The 19,748-nt window shown below is 48.1% G+C and overlaps 1 protein-coding gene across 2 annotated transcripts in view; it reads right to left on the reverse strand.

Annotated features, from left to right (window-relative positions):
• The window catches only part of LOC147097560 (uncharacterized), a 114,811-nt gene that overhangs the window by 11,776 nt on the left and 83,287 nt on the right, over positions 1 to 19,748 (reverse strand). For both annotated transcript variants that reach the window (XM_085971514.1, XM_085971512.1), the window contains exons 6-8: positions 17,470 to 17,538; positions 10,305 to 10,379; positions 8,341 to 8,415 (exon numbers count right to left, since the gene is read on the reverse strand). In XM_085971514.1, the coding sequence (XP_085827640.1) occupies positions 8,341 to 8,415; positions 10,305 to 10,379; positions 17,470 to 17,538 (219 nt within the window). The remainder of the gene's footprint in view (positions 1 to 8,340; positions 8,416 to 10,304; positions 10,380 to 17,469; positions 17,539 to 19,748) is intronic.

Genomic DNA, 19,748 nt, shown 5'->3' on the forward strand with positions numbered 1-19,748 from the left:
GTGAGCAGCGAATACAGTATACTAGATTGCGAGAAGTACAAGTAAATCGCTGTTTCACCTGGAAGGGGTGTTTGGGGCCCTGGACAGTGGGAAGGGGGGAGGTATAGGGGCAGGTGTTACATCTCCTCCGCTTGCACGGGAAGGTGCCAGGCGAAGAGGAAGGGCTGTTTGGGGTGATAGAGGAGTGGACTAGGGTGTCTCGGAGGGAGCGGTCCCTGCGGAATGCTGAAAGTGGAGGGGAGGGGAAAATACGTTTGGTGGTGGGATCACTTTGGAGGTAGCGGAAATGCCGGAGGATGATCCGTTGAATGTGGAGGCTGGTGGGGTGAAAGGTGAGGACAAGGGGAACCCTATCGTGGTTCCGGGAGGGAGGGGCAGGGGTGAGGGCAGAAGTGCGGGAGATAGAACTGACACGGTCGAGGGCAGTGTCAACCACGGTAGAGGGGAATCCTCGGTTGCGGAAAAAGGAAGACATGTCTGAAGCACTGGTGTGGAAGGTGGCATCGTCGGAGCAGATACGGCAGAGACGGAGAAACTGGGAGAATGGAATAGAGTCCTTACAGGAAGCGGGGTGGGAGGAAGTGTAGTCCAGGTAGCTGTGGGAGTCAGTGGGCTTGTAGTGAATATTGGTCGATAACCTATCCCCAGAGATGGAGATGGAGAAGTCGAGGAAGGGAAGGGAAGAGTCAGAGATGGACCATGTGAAGGTGAGGGAAGGGTGGAAATTGGAGGCAAAGTGAATGAAATTGTCAAGTTCGGGGCGAGAGCAGGAAACGGCACCGATACAGTCATCAATGTATCGGAAAAAGAGGTGAGGGAGGGGACCCGAGTAGGACTGGAACAAAGATTGTTCCACATAGCCCACGAAAAGGCAGGCATAGCTAGGACCCATGCGGGTACCCATGGCAACACCTTTGATTTGGAGGAAATGAGTGGAGTTAAAGGAGAAGTTGTTCAATGTGAGAACAAGTTCAGCCAGGCGGAGGTGGGTAGTGGTGGATGGGGACTGGTCGGGCCTCTGTTCAAGGAAGAAGCGGAGCGCCCTCAGGCCATCCGGGTGGGGGATGGAGGTGTAGAGGGATTGTACGTCCATGGTGAAAAGGAAGCGGTTGGCCCACAGATAGGTCCTGGGGGGCACGGGGAATGGCCAAGGGGGGGGGGGTGAGTCTAAGAAGGGAGCGGCCCACAGATAGGTCCTGGGGGGCACGGGGAATGGCCCAGGGGGGTGAGCCCAGGAGGGGTTCTAGAACTGGCGAGGAACCCTGTTTTCCTGGTAAAGCAGCCTGCCTATTAATGCTGAACCTTTATAAAACACTAGTTCAGCCCCAACTGGCGCATTGTGTCCAATTCTGGGCACCACACTTTGGGAAGGATGTCAAGGCCTTGGAGAGGGTGCAGAGGAGATTTACTAGAATGGTACCAGGGATGAGGGACTTCAGTTACGTGGAGAGACTGGAGAAGCTGGGATTGTTCTCCTTAGGGCAGAGAAGGTTAAGGGGAGAGTTAAATAGAGGTGTTCAAAATAATGACGGGTTTTGATAGATTAGAGAGGGAGAAACTGTTTCCAGTGACAGGCAAGTCGGTAACCAGAGGACACAGATTTAAGATAATTGGTAAAAGAACCAGGGGGGAGATGCGGAGAACTTTTTTTACGCTACGAGTTGTGATCTGGATTACACTGCATGAAAGGGCGTTGGAAGCAGATTCTATCGTAACTTTCAAAAGCGAATTGGAGAAATACTTGAAGGGGAAAGAGCAGGAGAGTGGGACTAATTGGAGAGCTCTTTCAAAGAGCTGACACATGCACAATGGGCCGAATGGCCTCCTTCTGTGTTGTATCATTCTATGATTTACAAGCCTGTCTGAATATGGCATCAGGCGGGACTTGGGCATCCAGGGGACAGCCGAGGAGTCCCCACCGCGGTTTCCAACTCCTGATTCCGCGTTCTTCAGGCACGTATAGACGGCCCTGAGTGGAATTTCTCTCCCGATGTCAGGGACTGTGAGGGATCTGGTCCATCAGCCTCCTGAGATATCCACATCCTATTCAAGTCTTGAACAAACTGGGATTCAAGGCAAAGCTGTTGAGGGGGAATGACGTGCCTGGCATGGAAGCTTTGGCAACAGAACTGAGCTGGGAATTTCAGTTGACAGCAGAGCAGAGAGTGAGGCCAAGAATTTTAATGAGTGAAGAAGGACCGTGTTACTCCCAGCCCTGCCCAAAGCACATCAGAAAGAAGCCACTCGAGCTGTTGATTGCACACAGACCCTCGCCCCTGGGGTGCACCCATTTCTTCCAGGTGCAAAGGTCACGGAAAAGGGCTTTCACTGGGTCTGTGCACCATTTACGTTACCCCATCATTCTGGGGCTTCTCCGAAGAGCTGGATCTGGGCCTACCTACCCCTACATCAGCTGTAGGACCATTGCTATAGTGATATGGCCTGGGCCTAGAAATTCGGTGGACTGCGTCACCAGTTAGCGCCTAAAGAGGGCACTCAGTGGCTTTAGCGCCACTGGCCACGCCTTCCGCGATATTTAGGTGGGGCGCTAATGGCGGCGTTAACCTGTTGCGCTGCGCCGGCTCCGATGACGTCATCGGTGTGCGCAGCACCCCGCTACCGCCCCGATCTCGATATTTGGCAGCGACTGCCTCTGTAGCGCCGTTCGCAAATGGCGCCCGGTTCACGGGGCCTACCTGTGGTGGCAGTGGCGCAAATTAAGGTGGAGGTGCGGGGCGGCCGTTTTTTTCGGCGGCCGCCTGCCAGCACCTCCGTCCCCGGCCTCCTGCTCTCCCCCCGCGGCAATGCCGGCTGTTTTCCGAGAGCCCGGCACTTCTCCTCGGTGCCGGGCTCTTTTGCCGGCACTCGCAATCTCCGATCGCGCTGCAGCAGGCCCCTCCCCCTTAAGAATGGGAGGAAGGCCTGCAGTACCACAGCGCGCCTTCGCTGCGGCACGTTGCGCTGCGATATTCAGTTTCAACGCCCTAAGAGGGACGCGGAGCGCCTCGAGCCTTGCCCCGTGTCCCTCTTGGGGCGTTCAAGCTGAATTTCCAGTGGTCGCAGCTGCTCCGAACGCTGCGCTAAATCCGGCGCCCAGGCGAGCTTGGCGCCCCGTTTGTGGCTCCACCCAATTTCTCCCCCCTGGTCTCCTCCCTCATTATTTTGGGGCTCCATTGCCCCAGTGTAGGTGTGCCCAGTGAAACATGATGCTCTATGGCCTGCTCCTGGACTCCCACCAGCTGGTGCTAAATTTTGCTTTCGCTCCCACCCCAGGATGTATTCAGGCAGCCGAGGCTTTCTCCATCAGCATGTAGGCACGGTCTCACCAGGCTCTTTCTAGGCTAGCACCAGAGACATCTGCACTGTCGGCCTGTCCTGCTGCCTACTGTTTTACATAGGATTACATTGGATATACGGCAGAGAAACAGGCCATTCGGCCCAACCAGTCCATGCCGGCATTTATGCTTCACTCGAGTCTCCTCCCGCCTTTCCTCATCTAAATCTATCAGCATAACCCTCTATTCCCTTCTCCCTCATATGCTTATCTAACCTCCCCTTAAATGCATCTATAGTATTCACTTCAACCACTCCCTGTGGTAGCGAGTTCCACATTCTCACCACTCTCTGGGTAAAGAAGTTTCTTCTGAATTCCCTATTGGATTTCTTGGTGACTATCTTATATTGATGGACTCTAGTTATGCTCTTCCCCACAAGTGGAAACAATGGGGCAGTAATTCCTCCCCAAACGTGTGAGTACGGAAGGGGTACTCACGCGTCTGGCCGGAGGAAATGCCGGTTTTCAGCATGCACAGCGCATGCGCTGAAAACCGGCATTTCCTCTCCTCTAACCCAAGAGGTGAAGAGGCTAGCACGTGCGCAGTAGGGGGCAGCGCGTGCGTCTTGGATTTCCTCTGTTTTGGGGGATTTGCGCATGTGTAAAGGCCTCTGGTCTTTACGCTTGTAAAAAGCACACGTAAGTATTTATTTTTACAGGTAAGTGGTGTTTTATTGCAGTTTAGAATTTTTTTTCCCACAGGTTTATTATTTTGAAGAATCTACAATAAGGTAAGTTTAGTTTTAGACCCTTTTTATTAAAAATTTATTTTTTTCAAAAAAAAAAATTATTGTTTAAATTTTTTTAAAAACTTATTTATACTTAATTTAATGATTGGGATGTTTTTTAAATTTTTATTTAAAGTTTAAATAGTGTTTTGGGCCCCCGTAGTTTTCATGAGTTTGACAGTTCTTACTCTCAAACTCATGAATGAACCTTCCCCTCCCCTGATTGGTTGCACAGTGCTCACCTGATCCCAGCCGGCACATCGCACTAACTACGCCGCTGGATCAGGTAAGCACTGCGCGCTGACATCGGAACCGGGCCTGTGACAGGAAATGCAAGCAGGCCCGGGCTTCAGATGTCAGCGCGCAGGGTGAGTGCAGATCGGGGGCTTGCACGCGCGGCAAGCCCCCGACACCAAGTTCTGGGCCATTCTCTCTATATCCACTCTATCAAAACCTTTCATAATTTTAAAGACCTCTATTAGGCCACCCCTCAGTCTTCATATTTCAAGAGAAAAGAGACCCAGCCTGTTTATCCTTTCCTGATAGGTATACTCTCGTATTTCTGGTATCATCGTTGTAAATCCTCTCTGCACCCTCTCCAGTGCCTCTATATCCTTTTTATAATATGGCAACCAGAATTGTACACAGTACTCCAAAGTGTGGTCTACCCAAGGTTCGATACAAGTTTAGCATAACTTCACTACTTTTCAATTCAATCCCTCTAGAAATAAACCCTGGTGCCTGGTTTGCTTTTTTATGGCCTTGTTAACCTGTGTCGCTACTTTTAGTGATTTGTGTATTTGTACTCCGAGATCCCTTTGCTCCTCAACCCCACCTGGACTCACGCCCACCAAGTAATAAGAGACCTCCCTATTCTTCCTACCAACATGTAATACCTCACATTTCTCTGTGTTGAACTTCATTTGCCAATTATATGCCCATTCTGCAAGTTTATTAATGTCCTCCTGTGATTTGTTGCAGTCCTCCTCAGTATTGACTATCCCCCAATTTGGTATCATCTGCAAATTTAGAAATTGTGTTTTTGATTCCAAAGTCCAAATCGTTAATATAAATTGTGAACAACAGTGGTCCCAGCACTGATCCTTGTGGAACACCACTACCCACCTTCTGCCACTGTGAGTAGCTACCCTTTACCCCTATTCTCTGCTTTCTGTCTTGAAGCCAACTAGCTATCCATTCTGCTACTTGACCTGACTCCACATTCTCTGACCTTCATTAGTCTATTATGTGGTACCTTATCGAAGGTCTTTTGAAAATCTAGATAAATTACATCTACTGCATTACCCTTGTCTACTCTCTCTGTTACCTCTTTGAAAAATTAATTAAGGTTGGTCAAGCAAGACTTTCCCTTTTGAAATCCATGCTGACTATTCATTATTATATTTTTGGTTTCTAGATGTTCGTCTATTTCTCCTTTAATAGGGATTCCATTATTCTTCCCACCACCAATGTTAAGCTGACTGGTCTATAGTTCCCTGGACATGTTCTATCTCCCTTCTTAAATATAGATATTATTATGTTAGCTATCCACCAGTCCTCTGGCACTACACCTTTTTCTAATGAATTATTAAATATGTGTAGTAATGCCTCTGCTATCTCTTCCCTAGATTATTTTAAAATGCACGGATATAATCCATCTGGACCAAGGGTTTTTCCCTCTGAGTTTGATTAGTTTATTTAATATATCTCCTCTTTTTATTTTAAATGCACTTATCTCATTACTAATCTCATGATCCAATGTCATGTCCATCTGTTTTATCTCCCTGGTAAATACTGAAGCAAAGTAATTATTTAATATTTCTGCCATCTCTCTATCGCTGCCTGTGGTATTATCCTGTCCATCCCTTAGTGACCCTATTCCCATCCTGACCTTCCTTTACTTATTGATGTGCCTGTAAAATACTTTACTATTTTGTTTTATGTTCCTTGATAATTTAATTTCATAGTTCCTCTTTGCCTTCCTAATTGTTTTGACTTCTCTTCTAATCTCTTCATATTCTCCCTTATCATGTTCTCCCCTGCTCTCCAAGTACTTAATGTATGCCTCTTTCCTTACCCTCAACTTTTTCCCTTATGGCCTTATTCATCCATGGAGTCTCATTAGTGTTTAGTTTGTTCTTTTTATTGGTGGAATATATTTTTCCTGGACTCTGTTGAACACCATTTTAAATGTTTCCCATTGCTGTTCTACATTGTTGTTTGCCAATATTGTTATCCATTTTATTTTCCCAAGTTCTATTCTCAGCTCCTCAAAATCAGCTTTTCTCCAATCTATTAACCTGGTCTTCATCATACTTATGTCCTTCTCAATTATTATCTTAAAGTGTATTATGTTATGGTCACTATTGCCTAGATGTTCTACTTCTCTTATCTGCTCTGGTTCATTCCCCATTACTAGATCCAATAGCGAATCCTCCCTTGTTGGGCTTTTTACATATTTGGTTAGAAAGGAGTCCTGTACACAGTGTAGGAACTCCATTCCCGTATCCCCTTTACCTACCTCTTCTGTCCAATTAATATCGGGGTAGTTGAAATCCCCAATTATTCTATGTTTTTTACTCATTACCCTAATTTGTTTGCAAATTTCTTCCTCCACCTCCTTTCCACTATTAGGCGGTCTGTAGACTACACCTACTAGTGAGATTGATCCTTATTATCTTTTATCTCTATCCATATGGATTCTATTTCTGTCTTGCTGCATCACTTTTTTTTACTGCCATTATGTTATCCCTAATAAGTACAGCTACTCCAACTCCCCTTTTTCCTACTCTATCTTTTCTAAATATGTTATACCCTGCAATGTTTAATTCCCAGTCCTGATTTTTCTGTAGCCATGTCTCAGTAATCCCTACTATATCTGGTTCCTCACAATGTATGATTGCCTCCAGCTCCCCTGTTTTATTAGACACTGTGTGCATTGCTGTACAGACAGTTTAACTCAATTTTAATAACAGTTCTTTTCACTTTATTTTTAAACATCTTTTTACACTCCTGTTCCCTAACTCTATTTATTCCCTGGCCAACTATGTCCTCCCTTACTTTATTCTTTCCTATGCTCTCCTTTCCTGTTTTGTTTATATTTAGGCTGGTTTTATTTTTTGTAGATCCCTCCCCCTATCTAGCAGGGTCCGCATGCCTCCTGCCCCTGCCGATGGTGTGAGGCCCGACGGGCAAGTCTTCACTGCATGTGTCCCCTTCCGCAGCCCTAGTTAATGGCCGGGGACAGGGCCTGGACCATTGGTGCCCAGGAAAATCCACCCTCTAGTGTCTGAGGGAAGCAATAACTTGAGCGTTTCACATGTATCACTGCAAGAACTGACTTCACAAGTGAGAGGCTGTGGAGCATGTGCGGGGCCGGCAGTTATTGGTGGGATTCTGCACTGTAAGGTTGAAATGGTGCCATAAGATCACAGTGCCTTGCCTAATGAGCTTTGTTGTACCTGTGCTCTCCTCCTATCCTCGGACGTCCTGAGCCAGGGCTGCAGAGGGTAGCTTTGATCTCCCTGGAGCTTTCCCTTTCACTCTTCCTTTCCCGTCCCTTAACGGAGGCTCAGACGATTGTTTAAAACAACGCTTTGGGGAAACTGGCATCCACTCGCTCTGGTGGGCTGCACAGCAGCTGAACACTGATCGATTAAAATCCCTTACGGTTCATGGAGGGCTAGGGTTACCAACCCTCCTGGACTGGGCGGGGCGGGCGGTTGGAGGCAGGAGGCCATGGGATGAAACCGACAGGAATATGTCCAATCAGAGTGGGCATCCCTATTGTGAGCAATGCCCAGCTGGCATCCTGGGTCGAATCAATGCTCTTGGGCTCCAGGAATGCCCGCTGGGCAGACCTGTAGAGTTGTGTTGGCTTAACGTGCTCCCGGTTAGTGGTTAAGGCGATGAAATCATTGAGTTTGCTCAATGAGTCTGTGATCTCCTCACAAGCCAGCTGGTACTGCAGAGATCTCGAGTGCCAGGCTGAAAGGAAGGTGATGGCCTAAAGGTGGCGGCTCGGGGTGACTGATGCCCACCTGCAGGGGGTTGATCAAGTCTGCAGGTGAGGAGAGGACAGGCCTGTGTCACAGCCTCCATGTGAAGCCCTTCCCAGGCGGACCTCCTTGGTACCCACGACAGAGGCTGGGCTTTGTGGGACACGCACGGCAAAATATTGTGTCTGAATTGCGTAATGCACTTCACTTACTAACTCACAAAGTGTATGAAAATACTGCAGGAGATCTAACGAAAGCTTCCACAGTCATTAACACTCACAGTTCTCCTTCACCTCTGCCAGCGCAGTCCAGAAGTCATTGTGTGATTTACGTGTTTGATCAGCTAACCTTGCGACTAAAAATGAAACGCAGCGTTAGTGTGGATTGTAGCGTGAGGACATTTTAATCACACTTTCAGGTTTAACTTTGCAGACTCTGTTAACATCAGTCTCTTTGTTACAATAGTCTGAGGCTGGCCCATACTGAAACAACACAGGCCCAGAGATAACAAGGAAACTAGTGCCACCTTCTAACACCAGGTATCGCCCGACAGCCCTGGTTACTGTTGGAAATATGTGGGAGAGGCATCGCTTAAAAATGGAGCAAAGCACCAACGGCTGTTGGGAATCCCACTTCTCCATGTGCAGCACAGGCTTCCAGACCAGGTCAAAGTCTGTCAGTTGGGTGTCAACAGAGGTGGAACAACTGGCCTTGCAATCCAAGGGCAAGAGGAAGTTCAAAGCAGCTGTGGCTGGTCACTGACTCCTGTTGGAGGGTGCCCTTGTGTGCAGATCATGTGAAGACAGCACCGGCTCAGCTGTGATGCTGCCCATTGTCGAACAGTCTGCCGGCCCCAGTGTCTAGGATCATATGTGAAGAATGGCCAAGAATGGTTGAGGTGCCTCATGGCTGGGGGGCAGCCCATGAAACCGTACCCAGCCTGATTTCGCACCTGCAGCACAGGAGGGGGGTAAAAGGGGGCGAGGACAGACCTATGGACATCGTATTACTGCACCGATCACCAGTGTATATTACCCTGATGTCATCTGTGGCCCAGTGGACAGCACTCTCGCTTCTGAGTCAGAAGGTTGTGGGTTCAAGCCCCACTCCAGAGACTTGAGCACATAATCCAGGCTGACACTCCAGTGCAGTGCTGAGGGAGTGCTGCACTGTCGGAGGGGCCGTCTTTCAGATGAGATGTTAAACCGAGACCCCGTCTGCCCCCTCAGGTGGATGTAAAAGATCCCATGGCACTATTTCGAAGAAGAGCAGGGGAGTTATCCCTGGTGTCCTGGGGCCAATATTAATCCTTCAACCAACAGCACTAAAAACAGATGATCTGGTTTTTATCACACTGCTATTTGTGCGACCTTGCTGTGCGCACATTGGCTGCCACGTTTCCTACATTACGACAATGACTACACTTCAGAAGTACTTCATTGGTTGTAAAGCGCTTTGGGACGTCCTGAGGTCGTGAAAGGCGCTGCATAAATGCTAGTTTGTACCCTAATTGCCATTGGGTATACATCACTGTACTTGTCTATGGTGTATGCTATTGTACTGGGCAATGACTGTATGATGTTTTACTTATAAATGGATGCATTACTTTGCTGTGTATTGCTGAATCCCTATATGAATGAGTTCCAGTGCACTGACCAGTGGTGTATATACTCCTATAATGAGCAAGCTTTATGTATGCGTGGGCTGTACAGGTGTGTACATTTACCACCCTGAATTACAATATATCCTGAGAAAACCATAACATTGAACTAAAACCCCTCTGTTGCTCATATTTATTGTACTGGTCAATCTCCCCTGGCATCACACACAGGAAGTCCAGAACAAGTGGAGTTTCTGGGTGAAGTGGAATGGAGTTAGAGACATAATTTAGTCCACATTTTAAAATCACGCATTCAGTTCTTATTTTTATATATTCAATATAAATTCCTAATGTAAATTACCTAAGTAAACTTGTCACGCTGCAATTACAACCTCCTGCCAGTGGCGGCACTGCAGCACCTCTACAGGGTGTCGTTACATTGAGACAAGTTTAAAGGGACAATTCCCATTATAAATACGGACATGGGAACTTACAACAGGTAAAATTGTTGGGAGGAGCACACAGACGTAAGATTTAACAGTTTATCTTACCTCCACAATTCGGAGGATGTGCAGACTGAATAAAACAGAGAAATGCTTGTGAAAGAAACGGAAAGAGATCTTTGTCAGTTATTTATAACTTACCATCATTCTTCACCTGTGCCTGACCCCTGCTCAGTTCCGTGTGTGCCTTTCCCACATCTCCAGACAACGTGGTAACTGCAAATAAAACCACATCTTAATGCAGGGTCAGCTGTTTGTAGTGTGAGATTATTGAAACATTTACTTCATGGACACACGGGGAGAAGTGATTTTCCTCCACCATACACCTATCTCCCAGAGTAAAGTGGAGTGAAAAGGGGTGGAGACACATTACGCTGGCCTCTGCCCCTGTGTGCTTCATCTATATTCCCAGGTGAAGTCAGGAGTGTGATGGAATACTCTCCACTTGTCTGGATGAGTGCAGCTCCAACAACACTCAAGAAGCTCGACACCTTCCAGGACAAAGCAGCCCGTTTGATTGGCACTCCATCCACCACCTTAAACATTCACTCCCTCCACCACCGGCGCACCGTGGCTGCAGTGCATACCATCTACAAGATGCACTGCAGCAACTCGCCAAGGCTTCTTCGGCAGCACCTCCCAAACCCGCGACCTCTTCTGTTAAGTCTGTGTGTTATAGTGATAATTACTACACAGACTACAAGAGTAAATTGAACAGGTCTTTACTGGTTGGAGGTCGGACTATACTGAATACAATATTACTACACAGTGCTTATATACCGGTGTGGTCACCACCGGTATTACGTATACAGCAGCCAGAGAAAGTAGTACATCTCTTAAGGTGGAACAGGCTTAAGTTCTCTTAAGGTGGAACAGGTTACATACACCACAATCCTCCCTTTTTAGCTTAACAGCCATATCCCCATTTAACATAACATAATAACATATATACATATATAACTTCAGGTATAACAGTTCAAAGGTTCAGTCTCTCAGGAGGCTTTCTGATGCGGCTTGGATAATGCCTCTCAGTAGTCTCTGATTCTTGTTGTTGAGGTGCCTCCTCTATTTGGTTTCCAATATATTGGGTGTCATCATCATCAAGTACATTCCCTGCCGAGGTAGATGCTTCAGGTTCATTAACGTCTTCCACAGTTGTCTCTGTCACAACCATGGGTTTGACCTTTGCTCTCGACTCCGCCAGTTGATCCGCATGACGCCTTATCACATTATGACCAATATCTACTGTGTACATCAGAGGTCCTTGTCTGGCCCGAATTGTTCCGGACTGCCATTTTTCGTTTCCATAGCCCCTTGCCAACACTGGTTGTCCTACGTCGAAAGTTCGAGTGGTCTTGTTGTTAATATGCCGAAACTGTTTGTTTTCCACTTCCCTCCGCACATTTGGTTTTAACAAGTCCAACTTGGACCGCAACCTCCTGTTATAAAACATCATGGCAGGACTTTGGTTAGTCACTGCATGATCGGCGTTTCGATATGACATCAGGAACTTGTCGACCTTGTGTTGCAGCGGAATCTGATCATCGTTCATGGCCTTAATTGCCTTTTTGAATGTCTGGACAAATCTTTCAGCCAACCCGTTTGTCGCCGGATGATATGGGGCAGAGGTATAATGTTTTACTCCATTCTTCTTTAAGAATTGTCGGAATTCTTCCGATACAACTGTGGTCCGTTGTCCGAACAGATCTGTTCTGGTAATCCGTTCCTTGCGAATATTGTTCTTAACACCGCAATTGTCTTTTCTGAAGTAGTGGTATTCATCTTGATGACTTCTGGCCATTTGGAATGTGCGTCCACCGCGATTAGGAACATGGAGTCCATGAATGGACCAGCAAAGTCAATGTGTACGCGTTGCCATGGGGCTGAAGGCCATTCCCATGGGTGTAGCGGTGTTATCGGAGGTGCATTTTGCACTTTTTGGCACCCAGCGCAGCTTTTCATTAACTCCTCAATCTGTTGGTCAATACCCGGCCACCATACGTAAGCCCTAGCAAGACTTTTCATTTTAACTCCCCCCAGATGACCTTCATGCAGTTCGTTTAAAACTCTTTCCCTTAACTTGGGAGGAATAATCACTCTTGTCCCGTACATCAAGGTACCATGGCAGACGGACAGCTGGTCTCGCCTTGCCGAAAATGCCGGTAACAGAGGATCACCCCGTGTTGGCCATCCTTTCACTGTCACCTCGTAGACTCTGGACAGTGTCGGGTCGTTCCTGGTTTCTCTTTCAATCCTTGCATTGGTGACTGGTAAACACTCGATGATGGTCGAATGAAATAACTCAACAGGGTCAACTTTCGTCGTGTCTTCTTCTTCAGGTAGTGGCAGGCGCGACAGCCCATCAGCATTGCCATGCTGTTTCGTACCTTTGAATTCTAGTTGATATTGATGTGCCCCTAGGAAAAGAGACCATCTCTGGAGACGCTGCGCTGTCATCACCGAAACACCCTTCTTAGGGTTAAAAATGGATACCAACGGTTGATGGTCTGTCAGAAGTGTGAATTTTTGGCCCTGCAGGTAATGATTAAACTTCTTCACTCCCCATACAAGGCTAAGAGCCTCCCTATCGATCTGCGCATAGTTGCGCTCAGCGGAGGTCAATGATCTGGATGCAAACGCGACTGGCCTTTCCGTGCCATTTGGCAACTTGTGTGAGAGTACTGCCCCAATACCATATGGAGAAGCATCACAAGCCAACCGAATAGGCAGTGTCGGGTTGAAGTGAGCCAACACTTCCTCTGAGGTGATCAATTCTTTGCTTTTGCGAAATGCCTTCTTACAGTTTTTGCCCCATTCCCATGGTACCCCTTTCTGTAAAAGAGCGTTTAATGGGTGCAGTACCGTGGATAGATTTGGCAGAAATTTATGGTAATAGTTAATTAATCCTAGAAATGACCTCAACTGAGAGACATTCTCCGGAGCGGGAGCCTTTACAACTGCCTCAATCTTGTCAGGAGACTTATGAAGCCCCTCCCGGTCAATGACATGGCCACAGTACGAGATCCGCTTCTGGAAGAACTCACATTTCTGCCGATTTACTCTAAGTCCATACTCTTTCAGTCTGTTGAGCACCAGTTCCAAGTTTACGAGATGTTGTTCATCACCATCACCTGTGATCAGAATATCGTCCAGGTAACATTGTGTGCCTGGAATTCCCTGTAATACCTGCTCCATGGCCCTCTGCCAAAGTGCTGGAGCCGATGCCACTCCAAAAACCAGCCTATTGTACCGGTACAACCCTCGATGCGTGTTGATCGTGAGGTATTGGCGTGACTCTTCCTCAACCTCCATCTGCAAGTACGCCTGCGCCAGGTCTATCTTGGTGAAGTGTTTCCCGCCAGTCAATGAAGCGAAAATATCCTCAATCCGTGGAAGCGGATACTGCACCGTGTGAAGCACCGGATTAACGGTGATTTTGAAATCTCCACAGATGCGAATCTTCCCTGGATCTCCTGGCTTGTTGCTCGCAGGGCGTTTCATAACGGGAACAATGGGCGTAGCCCACTCACTCCAATCTACCTTAGACAGTACACCTGAACGTTCTAGTGCTTCCAGTTCCGCTTCAACAGTAGGTCGTATTGCATAGGGTACCGGTCTGGCTTTAAAAAATTTTGGTTGTGCATGTTCATCAATCTTGATGTTTGCCGTAATTCCTCTCAGTGTTCTCAGTCCCTGCTGGAACACCTCTTTAGCATCATCCAATATTCTGGACAATCGTTTAGGTTTGACATCTGTTTCCCCGGAATCTACCGTTAGTGCCTTCAAGGAGTGCCAGTCCATATTCATTTTCCTAATCCACTCCCGTCCTAGTAGTGGTGGACCTCCTTCGGGTAGCACATATAAGTCCATTACTTGGCTTTCTTCGCCCTTGTGGACCACTTCTACCTCTATTTTTCCGATGGGGTACACTCTTTGCCCCGTGTATGTTTTCAATATAATCTCCGTATCCTGTAGGGGAATATGTTGGAATAACCATCTGTAATCTTTCTTATTCATGACCGTCAATGCCGATCCAGTGTCCAATTCCATTTTTACTTGGACTCCTGCTATCTGAAGAGTGACCCAAATTGTCTGGAGATCTGCATCCTTACCAACGTTGTGTACTCTTAAGCTATCCAGTTCATTACTGCTAGCGTCTGAATCTGACTTCTGTTCGGTCAAACTGTTCTTTGTCACCTTGTGTACCTTTGCGTATTTTCCTTGCGGTGACTTTTTGTTGCTGGTCTTCTTTCCTGACCGGCATACTTTAGCTATGTGGCCAAGCCTGCCACACGTTCTGCATTCTTGGTTTTTAAACCAACACTGGTTCTGATCGTGCGTTGTCTTTCCACAACGATAACATTTGACAGAACTCAAACCCAATTTGTTTGTACCGAGTTCCGGTGACCGTAGCTGCATTACTGCCATGCCTCTCGCTGCGGCTTCATGTGCTGCTGCCATAGTGACCGCCTTCTCAAGCGTCAGCTCATTCTCCTCGAGCAGTCGCTTTTGTGTATCCTGTTTAAATAAACCACACACAAATTTATCTCGTAGTGCCTCTGTCAGTCCCGTTCCAAACTGACAATATTTTGCTAGCTTACGTAATTCCATCAAATATTCAGCATTGCTTTCATTCTGCAGCTGCCTTCTGTCGTAAAATTTAAATCATTCCGCTAGCATCAGCGGCGTGGGGTTTAGATGATTTTTCAGGACAGTAACAATCTCATCGAACGTCTTATCCGCCGGTTCATCTGGTGATAACAGGTGTTTCAATTGCCCGTATGTCTTCGCACCCATTAAATTTAATAATGTTAGTGCTTTATCTGCATCAGGAATTTTATTTGCCTTACAATAATTTTGTATGCGTTCTACATACATGGCCCAATCTTCGATGTCACTATCAAAGATATTAATGTTCCCATGTTTAGGCATTGTTGCAATTTATTGTATTATTATATTATCCAAGATGGCGGCTTCCCGCTCTTGTCGTCGTCTTCTGCCCACAAAATGGCGGTTTTCCCATGCTTGGCGGTCTTCAACCGTCCCCCGACGCTGTCTCCGCTTCACCGCGGCTCTCGCGCCTTCAGTTTCCCCAGACGCTGCGCCTTTTAGCCCGAATGCGGCCCTTATCTCCGGTCGCGATCGATGTCCCAGCGCTGCGCCTCTCGCTCGAAAGCGGCCCGGCCCTTATCTCCGGTCGCGATCGATCTCACCGCGCTTATTCCTCCGTCTTCCCAGCCCCGTCTGTACAGCCAACGCGGTTGACTTTCTGTCGCGTCGCTGCCCGGCTTACCCGCCACCGAGGTAGAAAGAAGAAAGCTGACAGTCGCTGATGGAGGCTTCGAGGTCAGGATGTCTTCTGCACTCCGGTTTCTCGATGCCTGCCGCTCGACGTGTCTTCCAGTAGGGTGATGAGGGTGGAAACCTCTCTTCGACGTCCTGTCTGTGGACGAAGCCGCCGTGGAAATAACTGCCACAGGGTAAGAATCGGACTCGTCGCCACTGTTAAGTCTGTGTGTTATAGTGATAATTACTACACAGACTACAAGAGTAAATTCAACAGGTCTTTACTGGTTGGAGGTCGGACTATACTGAATACAATATTACTACACAGTGCTTATATACCGGTGTGGTCACCACCGGTATTACGTATACAGCAGCCAGAGAAAGTAGTACATCTCTTAAGGTGGAACAGGCTTAAGTTCTCTTAAGGTGGAACAGGTTACATACACCACATCTTCCACCTAGAAGGACAAGGGCAGCAGGTGCATGGGAACACCATCACCTCCAAGTTCCCCTCCAAGTCACACACCATCCAGAGTTGGAAATATATTGCTGTTCTTTCATCATCGCTGTTCAAGAAGAAGGCCCACCCCACCTCCTCCGTAAGGGTGACTTGGGATGGGCAATAAATGCCAGCCTTGCCAGCGATGCCCACATCCCGAGAAAAATTAATTAAAAAAATAATATCCCAGTCCGAGAGCTCGTGCCTGAAACAATTGTATGTGACCCGGAAGTGATGTCAGAAGGCCCCCTGTGTCATTTCCTGGGTCCTTACCGGGGGCCAGAGTGTGAACCTCGTGGACGGCACACAGGCCCTCCGATTGGAGGATGTGAGAAGGGCCAGGAAACCTCCTCCCACATCCATACTCGGAAGGTTCTCTCGGGATCAGGAGGTCTGGAGACCAACTGGATGCTGCTTCTGGAGAGGAGGCATTAGCTGCTGGACTGAGAAACTCTCAGGGTTCCTCCCTAATCTGCATGCACCCCCCATCTGCTGGGGCAGTCCTGCACCCTGGGGAAGGCCAGTAATGAGCTGAACCCCAAAATTTGTCCAGCTTCACCCTCACTTGAGTCGGGCAGAGTAACGCAGAGCACAACCCGACTAACACTGGACCTGAGTTGGGAGGGGTGGGGGAGGAAAATCAGCCCCTTGGTCTCCAACTTTAAACATTGCAGTGCGGTGCCCAGGGAATCGAGGCCCAGACTACAGCAGTCAGTTTAAAGACGCCAGTCCTGAATCGGTCAGTTACAGATCATTCTAAACGGGATCAGGCTCCAGTATAAAACAAATAGCAAGTGATCCAGAGGGCCGACATCTAACTGAGGTGTTTAAGATGATTAAAGGAGTTGATAGGATAGATAGAAAGAAACTACTTCCTCTGGTGGTGGGGGGGGGTGGTGGAGTCCAGAACAAGGACCTTAAAACTAGAGCCAGGCCGTTCAGGGGTGATGTCAGGAAACACTTCTTCACACAAGGGTAGTGGAAATCTGGAACTCTCGCCCCCAAAAAGCTGTTGAGGCTGGGGGCCAATTGAAAATTTGAGATTGATGGATTTTTGTTAGGTAAGGGTATTAAGGGATACGGAACTAAAGCGAGTAGATGGAGTTAAGATACAGATCATGATCTAATTGAATGACGGAACAGGCTCGAGGGGCTGAATGGCCTGCTCCTGTTGTTATGTCCCTACCACCTGTATATATTGCAGCACAAGCATCGAGATTGGTTAAAGTTGGTCAGATGCAGATGTGCTGCCAACCATTAGCATTCCTCCATGGGTTCAAGGTCTCTGTCACTGCCAACACTGGACCTGACATAATGGCAACTCGCCTGACACCTCCATACTTGGTCCAGCCATGGCACGGGCCATTACCCAAGGGGGCACCAGGTGTGGAATGTTCCGGGCTGGTTTCTCCCACGACAGTTGTCTGATGAGTTGCGCGTTGGGAGCTTTAATGCTCATTCCCTCTTCAGTGATACAGAGGGCAGCCTGGGCTATGTGGACGGTGCTCATTATTTACTTACTGCGTTTGTCTATCTGTGTCTGTCCCTCCAGTAACTGGGTGTGTCCGTTCCTGATCTCAGTGCTCAGATCTGTAATGAAAGTCAAACATTGTTTGAGAACTTCTGACAACAGTGATCTCAGCACAGTGCGATCCAAACACAGTGAGCACAGTGCGATCCAAACACAGTGAGCACAGTGCGATCCAAACACAGTGAGCACAATGCGATCCAAACACAGTGTGCACAGTGCGATCCAAACACACTCTGCACAGTGCGATCCAAACACACTGAGCACAGTGCGATCCAAACTCACTGAGCACAGTGCGATCCAAACACAGTGAGCACAGTGCGATCCAAACACAGTGAGCACAGTGCGATCCAAACACACTGAGCACAGTGCGATTCAAACACACTGAGCACAGTGCGATCCAAACACAGTGAGCACAGTGCGATCCAAACAGAGCACAGTGCGATCCAAACACACTCTGCACAGTGCGATCCAAACACACTGAGCACAGTGCGATCCAAACACACTCGGCACAGTGCAATCCAAACACACAGAGCACAGTGCGATTCAAGCACACTGAGCACAGTGCGATCCAAACACAGTGAGCACAGTGCGATCCAAACAGAGCACAGTGCGATCCAAACACACTCTGCACAGTGCGATCCAAACACTGAGCACAGTGCGATCCAAACACACTCTGCACAGTGCGATCCAAACACACTGAGCACAGTGCGATCCAAACACACTCTGCACAGTGCGATCCAAACACACTGAGCACAGTGCGATCCAAACACACTCTGTACAGTGCGATCCAAACACACTGTGCACAGTGCGATCCAAACACACTCTGCACAGTGCGATCCAAACACACTGAGCACAGTGCGATCCAAACACACTCTGCACAGTGCGATCTAAACACACTGAGCACAGTGCGATCCAAACACACTGAGCACAATGCGATCCAAACACACTCTGCACAGTGCGATCCAAACACACTGAGCACAGTGCGATCCAAACACACTCTGCACAGTGCGATCCAAACACACTCTGCACAGTGCGATCCAAACACAGTGAGCACAGTGCGATCCAAACACACTGAGCACAGTGCGATCCAAACACACTCTGCACAGTGCGGTCCAAACACACTCTGCCCAGTGCGATCCAAACACACTCTGCACAGTGCGATCCAAACACACTGAGCACAGTGCGATCCAAACACACTCTGCACAGTGTGATCCAAACACACTGAGCACAGTGCGATCCAAACACACTTTGCACAGTGCGATCCAAACACAGTGAGCACAGTGCGATCCAAACACAGTGAGCACAGTGCGATCCAAACACACTGAGCACAGTGCAATCCAAACACGCTAAGCACAGTGCGATCCAAACACACTCTGCACAGTGCGATCCAAACACAGTGAGCACAGTGCGATCCAAATACACTCTGCACAGTGCGATCCAAACACACCGTGCACAGTGCGATCCAAACAGACTGAGCACAGTGCGATCCAAACAGACTGAGCACAGTGCGATCCAAACACACTGAGCACAGTGCGATCCAAACACACTGTGCACAGTGCGATCCAAACACACTCTGCACAGTGCGATCCAAACACACTCTGCACAGTGTGATCCAAACACACTGAGCACATAGCGATCCAAACACACTGAGCACAGTTCGATCCAAACATACTCTGCACAGTGCGATCCAAACACACTGTGCACAGTGCGATCCAAACACACTGAGCACAGTGCGATCCAAACACACTGAGCACAGTGCGATCCAAACACACTGAGCACAGTGCGATCTAAACACACTGAACACAGTGCGATCCAAACACACTGAGCACAGTGCGATCCAAACACACTGTGCACAGTGCGATCCAAACACACTCTGCACAGTGCGATCCAAACACACTGAGCACAGTGCGATCCAAACACACTGAGCACAGTGCGATCCAAACACACTCTGCACAGTGCGATCCAAACACACTCTGCACAGTGCGATCCAAACACACTGAGCACAGTGCGATCCAAACACACTCTGCACAGTGCGATCCAAACACACTGTGCACAGTGCAATCCAAACACACTGAGCACAGTGCGATCCAAACACACTGTGCACAGTGCGATCCAAACACACTGTGCACAGTGCGATCCAAACACACTGTGCACAGTGCGATCCAAACACACTCTGCACAGTGCGATCCACACACACTGTGCACAGTGCGATCCAAACACACTGAGCACAGTGCGATCCAAACACACTTTGCACAGTGCGAGCCAAACA

This window comes from Somniosus microcephalus, chromosome 31 (assembly GCF_052327205.1).
Source record: "Somniosus microcephalus isolate GS21.2 chromosome 31, FLI_Smic_1.0, whole genome shotgun sequence".
NCBI lineage: Eukaryota > Metazoa > Chordata > Chondrichthyes > Squaliformes > Somniosidae > Somniosus > Somniosus microcephalus.